This window comes from Rousettus aegyptiacus, unplaced genomic scaffold (assembly GCF_014176215.1).
Source record: "Rousettus aegyptiacus isolate mRouAeg1 unplaced genomic scaffold, mRouAeg1.p scaffold_m13_p_5, whole genome shotgun sequence".
NCBI classification, from domain to species: Eukaryota; Metazoa; Chordata; class Mammalia; order Chiroptera; family Pteropodidae; genus Rousettus; species Rousettus aegyptiacus.
This window is the reverse complement of record NW_023416308.1, coordinates 100,927,183-100,939,492: the sequence shown is the minus strand read 5'-3', so window position 1 is coordinate 100,939,492 and position 12,310 is coordinate 100,927,183. Positions and strand designations below refer to the sequence as shown.

General features: G+C 46.0%; 1 protein-coding gene across 2 annotated transcripts in view; it reads left to right on the top strand.

Moving 5' to 3' along the window:
• Positions 1–12,310, top strand: part of PAMR1 (peptidase domain containing associated with muscle regeneration 1) — a 142,482-nt gene that overhangs the window by 72,906 nt on the left and 57,266 nt on the right. The window contains exon 1 of one of the 2 annotated variants that reach the window (XM_016123221.2): positions 4,516–4,938. The exons of the other annotated variant lie outside the window; for it this stretch is intronic. Within the exon in view, the coding sequence (XP_015978707.2) occupies positions 4,866–4,938 (73 nt within the window). The 5' untranslated portion in view covers positions 4,516–4,865. Of the gene's footprint in view, positions 1–4,515; positions 4,939–12,310 lie in introns of those variants that run through there. 2 annotated transcript variants of the gene reach the window in all.

Genomic DNA, 12,310 nt, shown 5'->3' with positions numbered 1-12,310 from the left:
GGCGACTTCCACGGTGGGGCCGGTTATAGCAGGCTCCGGTGGAAGGGCCCTTGGTCTTTTCTACAGACCTCTGTTCTCCATCTCTGGCCCTGGTTAATCTGAACTTTGTGTTTTGTGCAGCTGATGGAAACCAAAATTAATTACGAGCAATCTAAGATGCGTCTCTCAGTTTTGCAGACCAATTTCTACCCCAGTTCTTTCCATTCATTATATGGTTGCTACTCAGCTGCTGATCTACAGAAGTTAATAGCTTGGGGAGCTGTTGGCATTCACAGCACAGCCTTCTCTGCTGTTTCTTTCTGCGTATTCACATACAACCAGCCTTCCCGGTGGTACAGGTTTTGTTAGAGTGCCTCTTTCTTCCAGGAGAAAATTAGTGGGTATTGTGACTTGTGATTAAATGGGTGGCCCAACTCCATCTACTACAGCCCATTGTGGATTTCTGAGTACTGATTTTAAGTAGATAATTCTTAATTCCAAGTATTACTCCCTAATTCCCAGCATGGCACTTTGCCGTTTTTACCCACAGCCTTTCTAGTGATTTCTTCCTCTCAGAAGTGGGTGTAGAAGGTAAGGACAGGAGGGAGAGATAACTAATAAAAACAGCCAGCCAATGTTTACTCAGTACATAGTATATTTTAGGCACTATTGGAGCATTTTATTCCAACCCTATGGGGGTAGGTACCATTATTTTTCCCACTTAACATATGAGAAAACTAAGGCCATCATAGGTGAAACAACCTGCCCACATGGACGCAGATATTAAGTGGTCCAGCTGAATTGAACACTAAGCAATGTGACCCAGAACAAGTGCTCTTAAGGCAGAAATAGAAAAAAGGGAGAGGGGTCCTCCAAATATTCATTGTGCAGTTTATCCCCAGGTTCAATGATTATTTATGATTGTTTATACTAAACTACTTTCCCCAAATCCATTAAATGTCTGGGCAGTTTTTCAGTGTCAACTTATAAATATCAGTGATTCTTAAAAAAAAAAATTGGGAGTTTACAGATCCCCTTGAGACTTTGAAGAAGGCTATGGCTCCCTCTTACTCCCCCACCCCCCCAAAAAAAAGTATGCATAATTTTTGCATATAATACCCAGAGGTTCAAAGGCCCTCTCAAAACTCCCTCCCAGTGGACTCCGTGAAACCCAGGTCAAGATCCCCTGATTTAGAAGAACACTAAACTCTCTCAGTATGACAATTTGAGTTGACCGTAATGGGGAGAGAATAAGCTAAAGTGAAGTAGGAAAATTGAAATTTGTGTGGGGCTGTATGGTCTCAGGCAAACTTTTCTCTATCAAAGTCATAATAGCTTCCCTCTTCCTCTCCCAGCCAGGCTTATTATAAAGTTCAACGAAGTGCTATCTGATCACTGCTTTGAGAATTCCTTTCCAGGTTCCAGAGCCCTAGGAAATTTGCAAACCCAAATTAGTGACAACAAACTAGCAGAGACCAATTATTCCTGTGGGCAAGACTAGAAGTGAGGGCCTGTGTCCAGGCGCTGAAGCCTGGAGAAGCAAACGCTTGGCACCAGGGACTTCCTTGGGGAGCAGTTAGCTAGGTTCATCACCTGGGCCCCACCCCACTGGAAGTGTAATTGCCGGAGGGATGAGGCTGCTGGGTATCAACTCAGGGAGGTTGTGTGTGTGTTGAGGGGGAGAGGAGATGAGAGGAGAAAGTGGTACTGTCAGCTGATGGGAGAAACAGACTCCTGAGAGGCTCTAAAACCCCCAGTTATTTAGAAACTAAGTTACCTCCTCCCCATCCCCATCACCAAAGGTCGGGGCTGGTTGACCAGCAACAAAGTAAACCTTTCCTCCTCTCACCTCTGCCCTCCACTGCTTAGATATGCTGCCCTTTAGTATTTCCCCCCACTTTTAAGGCTACTCTTGGTGCTTGTTTTAAACAAATTTCTCCTGGATAGGGAAGTTGAGGGTGAGGAAGAAGGTTCATACCATGGGGTCAGTCTCAGACTGATGATACAGATAATGATTAATATTTGTCGAGCATTTAGTATGAACTAGGCCTTATGCTAAGGGCCTTATGTACATAATCTCATCAGATTCTTGCAAAGGTCTATAATCGCTTTGGCCATTACTTTCATTTTACGGATGAGAAAACAGGTTCAGAGGGTGAGTTAGCTTGCTTATCGTCCGTCAGAAAGTGGCGAATCAAGGATTCAAACCCAGGTCTCCGACTGCTGAGTCCTTTCTTCCAGTCACTTCATGCAGTGGGCCCAGGAGCAGGGCTGGGATTCGGACTTTCTCTTCCAGAGGAGCACCTGTGTCAGGCTCCTGCCCATCGGGTCTGTGGCGGGCCCCGGGCAGTCTACTGTCCCCAAGTGTCTCTCATCACCTGTTCCCTCATTCCCATTGCGTACTCCTTACTCTAAGCCTTTGTCCACAGGCCCAGTTCTCTCTATGCCAGTCTTGGCCTCGTTCATCCCTCAGTTTGGATACCAGGGCAAATTTTTCTCCCTAGAACTTTGCTGTGGGCCCTAAACTGGCATTAACCCCCTCCCCACCCCATTAACTGCAGAATAAAATCCAATCAACCTGGCCACATTCTTCTTCCTTTCCTGCTCTCTGCCACACCCAAACTACATGTATTATCCATCCTGTTGGGTTGGCTTTTGTTCATATATAGATCGTTGCCATGGATTCTTTGGGGAAAAGAATAAATATAAATCATGATATAACATGTAAATACTCATAGTTTCCTAGTGGCACTGGCAAAATTCAGTCTTTCCTTCTAGAAAATTCTCCCCATGCCCTCCATGGATTGCAATTCTACCTCTCTCTCAGGCCCCAGATTAAGCTTCCCCAGCTCACAGAAACCTTCCTCTGCCCCAGGCCTGAACAGTCACGTCTTTCAACTTTGGTTCTTCATCTGATTGTACAAACTGGGACCAAGCATGGCCTGGAGCCCCAGCTCTTCCCTGAGTTAGACCCGGGTGTGAGTCCTGCTCTGCCGCTTCAGCCAAGTGACCTTGAGCAAGTCACTTTGTCGCTCAGTCTTGGTTTTTGCATTCACACTGTGTAGACAATACCATCTATTATACATGGTGACTATGATAGTTAAATGAAATGCTGTACACACAGCATCCTAAAACTCAGTAGAGCCTGGGGGCTAGGACCATAGCCTCTGGACCCAAGCTGCCTGGGCTGGAACCTTGGCTCTGACATTTGCTCACTGTGTGACCTTGGATGAACTATTACCCTCTCAATGATTCAGTTTCTCTAGCTTTAAGATGGAGATGATAGGTTTATTGTGAGGAATAAATGAGTTAATACATGCGAGGTGTCAACATAAGAAAAGCCCAAACCCGTAGAGAATTTTTATGAGTTTATTTGAGCCAAACTGATGACAATTCCCGGAAAGCAGAATCTCAATGAATTGAGAAAATGCTCTGGAGAATGGCAGTTTTGCATTAGAATCAAAGGAGGAGATGTAAGGAGGGTTCCATGAAATCCATTGGTGGTAGATTAAGGGGGTGGGAAAAAGAAAAGTAGGGGAACCTCCGGGGTTAGATAAGAAGTAAACCAGAGAGACAGACTTCCTTTTCCATTGATGGGTCCAGGGTAGTTAATAATTAATATTTACAGCATAGAGATAGTTTTCGACGACAAGATAACAGTGAGGGGCTCTGTGGTCTCCTGCTGGTGGGGGTGCCCGAGGGGTCTGGAAAAGATTAACATTTCAGAGGTATGTGATCTTAGAAGCAAAAAGACAATAGGCTCACTTAAGGTGATGACTGACCTTTGCAAAGGAAGATGCAACTAGGACGTGAACACCTGCCAGGACCCGCTGTTAGGAGCTTTTATGTTCTGACCATCCTAGGCTGTTACTTTCAGTCTCGGAGTTTGTAAGGCCCGCCTTGCAGGCCTCCCCTGAGCTTGTCAGGTTTAGCATGTGGTCCCTTCTTCATCCACAAAGGTACCTACATACCTGGGGCAGAGGAATTGATTAAAAAAAAAAAAAAGTCAGCAGTTAGTCTTCTAAAGCATCCGTTCTCCTCACTTCAAATGTCACTTGTTACCTCTGTTCCTAGACTGCAGGCCCTCACAACGCGGGCAGTGTCTTGTGTGGTCTTTTATTCCTGAGCCCAGTACCATGCCTGGCAAGAGGGTGGGAGCTGTTGATGCTGCTGACCTCACCTGATGGGCATCACGGGGAGATGAAGTAGTTCCCTGCAGCCTGTGGATGCAGACGATAAGGTTTCCAAACTGTGAACACCTGGAGCAAACGCCCAGGGGAGGGAGAGTTTAGGCAGAAAGAAGGCTTGGGGAGAGAGGTGGAGAGGGGAGGAGGGTTGGCTCCCTTTCTCCTCCCATCGCGGGGTTCCATCCCCGCAAGGCCACTCCTGGTCCGCACGGGGGCAGCTCTTGTCCCCTGCATCTGGGAGTGCAGGGGAGGTGGGATGCGGCTTGGGGATGGGTGGGTGGGAAAATGTATTTGGGGCTTCGGGCCTCACCTGAGCCGCTCCACAGCCCCACCTACCTCTGCCCCATCCAGCCATCCAGGGGCCTGCCAGCCGCGCCCCTCCCCCAACCTGGCCAGGTAGCCCAGCCTGACCAGGGCTGGCCTCCCTGCCCCAGGGCGTGCTTTCCAGCCACGCTCTGAGCCTCCCTGCATGGCCACGCCTCCCCAGGCCCCGCAAGGGTTAAGGCAGCAGAGAGAGGTTTGGGCTGACGTCGCTCTCGCTGAAGGTGGTTCCCTCAGATGAGGATGAGAGAGCCTGGCGAGCTGAAACCCGAGCTCTTGCTCAGCTGGGGCTTGGGGAGGTCCCTGTAAGAGCCGCCTGCCCGCCGGCCTCCCTCGGTCCCTCCCCAGCAGTCACTCACGGCACCCGCTGCTGGAACGATGGAGCTGGGCTGGTGGCCGCAGTTGGGGCTCGCTTTCCTGCAGCTCTTGCTCATCTCATCCTTGCCAAGAGGTACTGTGAGTAGCAGCTTTCAGGGCCCCCTTGTAGCGAGGTGTCTCCCTCCTGGGGGCTGGGGTGTCCCAAGAGTTGGTGCTGCGGGGATGGGGGTGGGGGGGGGGGTGCTGCTTCTAGTCATACTCTTGAGGACTTGGTTGGTGGTGCTGGAGTGCCTGCTGCCCTGCCCGAGAATGTGACATGGTTTTGTCACCTCAACTTGTGGGGCTGAACTGCTTCGGAGAAGGGTACCAGCACCAGTTTTATTATTTTATTTTAATGTTTAGCTTTTTAAGGCATAAAATTACCTCCAGGCATCTATCCAGTCTGAGTTACCCACTCCAACTTGCAAAAGCTAAGTTTCCACTGGAAAGAGCCCCCCTCAGAGGTAGGTGGGAGGGGGAGATGAATCAAGAGCAAGCAGGGCTTGCAGCAGGGTGTTCCTCCTCCTGGGTCTTGGTTGATGGGATCTTACAGTCACATCCCTTCAGAACTGATCCCTGCATGGGAGATTTACTCACTCAGCATATGCACACTTCCTTCCTGATAATGAGAAAGAAGGAAAAACCGAGGTTAAAAGTGCAAGTTGTTTCTGGGGATGCACAGTGTTTGTTTAGAAAGAGCTCTGGCTTCTGTGTTTTTCACATGTCATTTTCTGAGCCACAAACCCATGTCAAATGGGCTCCTGGGGCAAACGAGGCTGAAACCAGACGCAGAGCTTCAGGGAGCCGCTTGACCCATCTGAGAGCAGAAGCGAGGGACTGGAAGGCTTGTTTTGTACTTGCTCACTGGCTGGCAGGAAAACTGGGACTTCCTAGGAGCTTCTGTCCTTCTATGGCTCGAGGGAGGAAGTATCAGGAGGTAAGAGCAGGTTGCAGTGTGCAGAAACTACAAAACAGGGTAGCATTTTGTAGAAGCAGGGAGTTCGTGAGCTTTTGCTGCTTCCCTTCTGTGCTGGCTACCTGTCTGTCACTTGTGCTAGTTACCGTCGTCTGGGCTCTAGAGACGGAAAGGTGGGTGCTCCATTGCTGCAACTAGCTGGCAAGCTCCGTGAGAATGAAACAGATTAAGTCAAGTGGCGAGGATGCAAAATGCAATAGGCTACTGTATAGTACGGGAACTCCAGCATTATCCCTTCGTGATGAACAAAAAGCCAAGAAGTACAGAAAAAGATTAAAAAAAAAAATTTTGGTCAGTATTTTCTTCTCATCTACATAGACTGCCTGTCCCAGGTGAAATCTTCCTTGATGATTTACTCTCAAACTGGAGAGTATTTCATTTGAATTTTGTCTCATCTGGAGCAGCCCAAAGACAATAATGAAGAAAGAAGGGGCCCATGAGGAGTCTGATAACCCATGAACCCAGATACTTGGCCTGAGAGGGCGGCGACTTTGCATGAAGATGCCTCCCTGCTCTATCTCTGTGTTTCGGAGCCAAACCTCCGGGCGTGGTGGCCCCAGCCCAACTCCACAGAAGCCCAGTCCTTCCCAGAGCGCCAGGGCTCAGATGACTGGTGTCCTCATGGCTGCACAAAGAGTCCCCTGCTTTTTTTATAATGTGGCAGGTGAGATAGCTCAAACCCATAAAAGTTAAAAAAAAAGAAAAGAAAAAAAAAAAAAACAAAGCTCAGCTGCCCCGTTTTCCTTGCCCAGGATCTGAAAAAACCATTTGTTTCTGACCTGAGAATCTCTTTTACCTTCTGCTATGGAAAAGCTTCAGGCAGGGTGAGTGGTTTCTTGGCAGCCAAGCTACCGAACGAGCGTCAGGGCAACTTCCCGTGTCCAGCGAGGGTATTTCAGTTGCTGAGGGATCACATTTGGAGGGAAGATGGAAGAATATCATGGAGAAGGAAAATGTTTCTCTAAGTAGTGAGTCCACTCCCTGCTGGAATCTAAATCTGGCCCTGTCAAGAGAAGCTTGAAAGCGTGTCTCCTCTAATTGCTTTTTCTAAAATGAGCATTTAATGAAACATAAACATCTACTGGGATGGCACAGGAGGTCTTTGTTGCTCATCGGCACGGGACACATGTTGGAGGATGAGAATCCAAACATTAGGCCAAGCGATAACCCAACATAAACAGCATGTGAGAGAGAAACTCAACTCCACTGACTTCACCAAATAGCAGTAGCTCTGCCAGCAGGATTCTGCCCAAGAGGAAAAACTCATTTAAAATATGTGACTCTGGGGAATGAAACCTTAATATGGATAACTTCGCAAGTGCTGCTTCCAACAGACATTAGCTTGTGGGGAATGAACACAGAGGCAGTGGGGGAAGATAATTTGAAGCACAGATATTCAGTGGGCAGGAGAGGGAGCTGAGGAAGGGAATGTGGAAAGAAAGCAAGGCGAAAGGAGTGGCAAGAGAAAAATTAGATGTTGGTTTCTAATGGGATGTGTTAGCAAATTCCAAGGAGAGAGCTATGCAAATTGGGCCTTCTTGGCAGGGGTGTATTTTTGTGGGGACCGTAAAGAGGGTGTTCCCCTGATATATACTCCTGCAAACTCCTGGCTTCTCCAGCAGGAAAATAATTTAATGGTGGGATCATGGATTTTTGGAACTTGGAGTGACTTGAGAGACCATTTAGTTTGAGTACCTCGAATTCAGAGGACAATGAGTTAAAACATCTGTGAAAATTTATGCTGTGCCGAGTCCTTGAGCCAAATGTTTTACATGCATTCTTAGCCCACTCTTATCCTCCCCATTTTACAGATGAAGTTCAGAGAGGCTCTGTGCCCTGTTCAGGGATACACAGGCACGGTTCCTCAATAAATTAAACATTTGACCCAGCAGTTTCACTTCTGGATATATACACAAAAGAAACAAAAGCGGAGACTCTAACAGATATTTGTAAGCCAGTGTCCATAGCAACATTATTCCCAGTAGCTGAAAGGTAAAAATGAAAATGTCCATCCATGTATAAATAAAATACGGTATGTACATACAATGGAATATTATTCAGTCTTAAAAAGGAAGCAAATTCTGACATGGGATATAACATGAATGAACCCTGATGACATTATTCGAACTGAAATTAGCCAGTCACAAAAGGATAAACATTATATGATTTCACTTATAATGGGGTACCTAGAGTAGTCAAATTTATAGAGACAGATAGTAGAATAGCTCCCAGGGGCTGGAAGGGAAGGGAGGACAGGGAGTTAGTGTGTAATGGGCACAGAGCTTCAGTTTAGGGTAATGAAAAAGGTGGAGATGGATGGTGGTGATACTTGCACAAGCTGTTGAACCGTACACTTAAAAGTGATTAAAATGGTAAATATTATGTTATTTATATATTGCTACAATAGTAATAAAGAATACACAGGCTGGTTAGTGGAGTCCGGGGTGAGCCCAGACTGTCCTAAGCTCAAGCTCGCCTGGCACAGGCTGATTTCACCTCACCATCTAATATATGGTTTGATTATGATAATGCACGTCTAATCCTGGCAGGGCTTCAGGACACACAGGGTGGGAGGGAATAGTCCTTGCTTGCTCCAGTTTGGTGGCACTCTTGCTCTCTTGGCTGGATGTGGTAAAGAGGGGACCCTGTGGAGCTGAAGGTCTGCAAACTGGCTGTCTTCAGGTCAAAAGGCCTACAGAAGTATTTAGTAGGACACAGTACTTACCAATGTTTTGAACTTGAATGCTTCGAGGCAGTCCGGGTCTTCTCTATGGCCTGACATCCCACTTTCTCAACCTACATGTATGTTACTGGCTTATCTCTACTGGAAGTTGAAGTTTTGACTTCCCTTCCTGAGATGGGGCAGAAAGTAAGAATGAAGGAAAGAAGGTAGAAGGCTGGGTGCTGAATTGGGAGAAACACAAGTGAGTAAAGCTCTTAAGGACTGAATAGATAACAGAGCTTTTAAAACAGGAACATGAATATCTTTTAACTTGCATGTTTCATGGAACATAATCTCACCTCTGTCTATGACCTCCAGCTCTTTGGTAAAATATTTTACTCTCACGAATGAATGCCTTTGGGAGTGAGCTTTTGGTGCAAACTGAGGATGAGGCTGGGTTATGTCTGGTTCAGTATGCTCTGGACAAAGCACCCTTGGACATGGTTGCTCAGAAGCAGAGATAATCTAGAACATGTAAGTCCCTTGGAAATATCCAGAAGTCTTCGGGAGGGCTTTGGAATGCCACTGGCATGGACTGTGGGTTCGACCTAAACTTATTTACATCTGAGTAACACCAGCTAGACAGAAGAGGCTGAGATAATGGTGTCTGTGGGACCTGATGACTGGCCTTAAGTCAGGAAGTTATTTCCATCTGCTCCACTGGGGATGACCAATCCTGATGCAAAAACAAACAAACAAACAAACAAATAAAACAAAACAAAAACTACCTACCTCCTCTGAGACCATCTCTAAAAGATTTATATTATTTGGGTGTGTGCAAATTTGGAAAAGTGCTGTTTCAGTGATAAATGAAGGAAGGTTGTAACCCACTCTCCCTACATGTGGGAGGACCTATCACCCTCACTCTGTGGATATCTGAAAGTCATAAGAGCCCAGATCCTTCTTCTCTTATTTTATTTTAAAGGGGAGGGAAATGCAGTGTTTACAGTTTCTAGTTCCTGAATTCTAGGACAGAGGACTCAGGCCAACCAGACCTTTGAAAGCTACCAGATCAGTGGTGAAAAGTCTATCAGATTCTAAGCCTGGTCTGTATTTGAGGAATTCTATTTGTCAGTCATCATAAGACCTGGGCCAAAGCATTAGGTTTATAATGGAGAGAAAGAAGTAAAAATGTAGGAAAACCAAACCTCATACCTGTAAGCAAAACCACTGAAGGAAGGCAGAGAATTTGAGCTGGCCAGAGATATTCTGTTCTCTTAATCAATAGGACTTACTACTACTCCCTGCCCAACTCTACTCTTTTCATTTATCTTGGTTGGAATTGTTGGTGAGGTGGACACAGAGCCCATGAGGTTTGAGAGTGGAGTTGGAAGGGGCAGGTAGTAGGTGGAGAGTGGAGTAGGTAGGGGTTGGTCGCACATAAAATTCTTCGGCCATTATGAAGAATTAGAAACACCAATAGGTAGAAGCCTCTTTGAAGGGACCTGATCTGGGATAATTTACTGAGTTTGTGATAAACACCAGGCACTCTCCTATGTGCTTTACATGTGTCAATTTAGTCCTCACAGCAAATGTAAGAGGTAAGGAGTAGTGTTATGATCCCCTGTTCACACAGTACGGAACTGAGGCGGGGAGAGGTTCAGTCTTTGTCCAGGTCACATAGCTGGACATATGCCCTGAAAAATTACAGAGCACTGCCATAGTAAGCAGTGGGTCCAGTGGGGGTAGATCTGCTGGCTGTATTATGGCCAAGTGATTAGAGATTATAGTGTTAGTAAAGAAATCTAGTTATCCCTTGGACAATCCAAGTGTCAAAATGGGGTCAATAAGTCATTTGCTCACTGCTATGGAGGCAGAGGGGATGTGGGAGAAAGGAGAGAGACATCCACACTCCAGGGAACCCAAGAAGAGCTGCATGGAACTCAAGAAGAGCTGTTCCCTAAAGGAAATGGATGCTAAGCAGACCGAAAGTCCAACTAATTTCTGAGATAGCTGTGCACAGAATCATATATGTCTCTCTCATTAGATGTGGGAAATGAGAGTTTCTTTGTCTCATGGTCAACTTTTTAAATTGAAATCATAAGTCTATTTGCTGAGGGACAGAATTAAGGATGATACATGTTTCACGTCTGACCCTGACACTGTGTAGCCCTGCTCTTTTATATATTTATTCTGTCAAGATCATCAGTGTGTAAACAAACACTTAGGCGATGGAACAGGAGGAGTAGTCCCAGAATCAGTAAGGGGAAGCAGTTTTTTCTTCTTTTTCGTCATAACACAGTTGATGGATATTGCTGGGGATGGAGATGTGATCCCTTTCCGTTAATACTAAGATGGGTTTTAACTGGTTCGTTTCAACCTTGAATGAAGATCCACCAGACACTCATGTCCTAGGTCTTACATCAAGTGGTTAAGAGAAGTGTCCCCCTTGGCTGAGCAGCAAACGAAGACACCTATTTCTGTTACCTTTCTGCCTCTGCCTGTTCCTGCAGTGTGGGCATCTTCATCACCACCCTCTCTGAGGTTCTGGCTGTCCCAGAGGGTTGAGTTAGTGGTCTGGCAGTGATTGTCTGTGCAAGTAGATGTCTGGTCAGTTGGTTTGGCGAATGGAAAACCAGGGCTGTTGCTGCCAGAACAGAGTGAGGACCATATTCAGGCAACTTTAGTTTATGGAGAGACACAGCATTTGTCCTCATAAGATGAATTCATGATCTATTTAAAAAGATTTTATTCCAGAAAGTTTAATGGAAGGCCACTGGATGGAGGGAGGATGTTGACATTGTTCACACTTTAAATCAAATGAATTGTTCGAGGAACCAAAGTATCAGTGTTTTTCAAACCCAGTTCCATGTCCATTTACTTCATAGGATTCCTTTGAAGATGATCAGTTAATGCCCCATATCACAGGATCCACCCTCAAGAGTACACTGGTAGAGAACACCGGAGATGTCCTAAAGCAGCTTGCCTGAGCTTAGCTTCTAGCTGGTAACATCTACTCCTATATTTCCAACTGTAGCCTTGGCTCATCTGGATGCAAGCAGAAGGGAGGGCTTGCTGATGTAAACAATCTTTGTTGCAGGACTTCTCGGTCTGACTTTCTGCCTCCCAGTGGGTAGTTGACCGCTTGCTTCTAAATGGTGTTCAGCCTCCCTTCTGTGGAATCCCGGCTCCCCTGGCCAACTCACTGGTAGAACAGAACAAATGAGCATCCCAAGTCTTTATGAAAATGAGATACAAACTGCAGTAAATAAACATATTCAGCAGTAATGGACCCAATAGATTCCCTGTACTGCAAAATAGAGACTCTAAAAGGTCACGGCAAGAGACATCTTTAACATCGGTCTTTGTCATGAATACTTTACCCTGGGAAGAACGTGCCTCACATGTCCATATTTATGTATGTAGTCAGCAGATTGTATCAGGCACCTGCCAGGTGCCAGGCATGATCCTAGGTGCTGGAGATGCCATGATGAGTCAGACGAAGTCCTTTTAAGGCAGTTGCCGTCTGTTGAGAGAGCTTGTGGTCCAGCCTGGAATTTCTCAAAGTAGGTTTCATGGAATACAATCCTGGGAGATAGTCAGCAAAGATAAGCAAACAAACCTAGGCCGTTAAGATGATATAAGTCTGGGAGGTGTGGAGATTAACTATGCACAAAGTATATTACAGACTCTAAAAAGCCTTATAATAAAGCTAGTATTAACATTTTACAAAGGTTTTGTCCACAGAAACTTTTTTCGTATAATACCTTATACCATCCATTAATGCTCCATGGACTACAGTTTGGAAAATGTTGGTCTCTTGTCCAT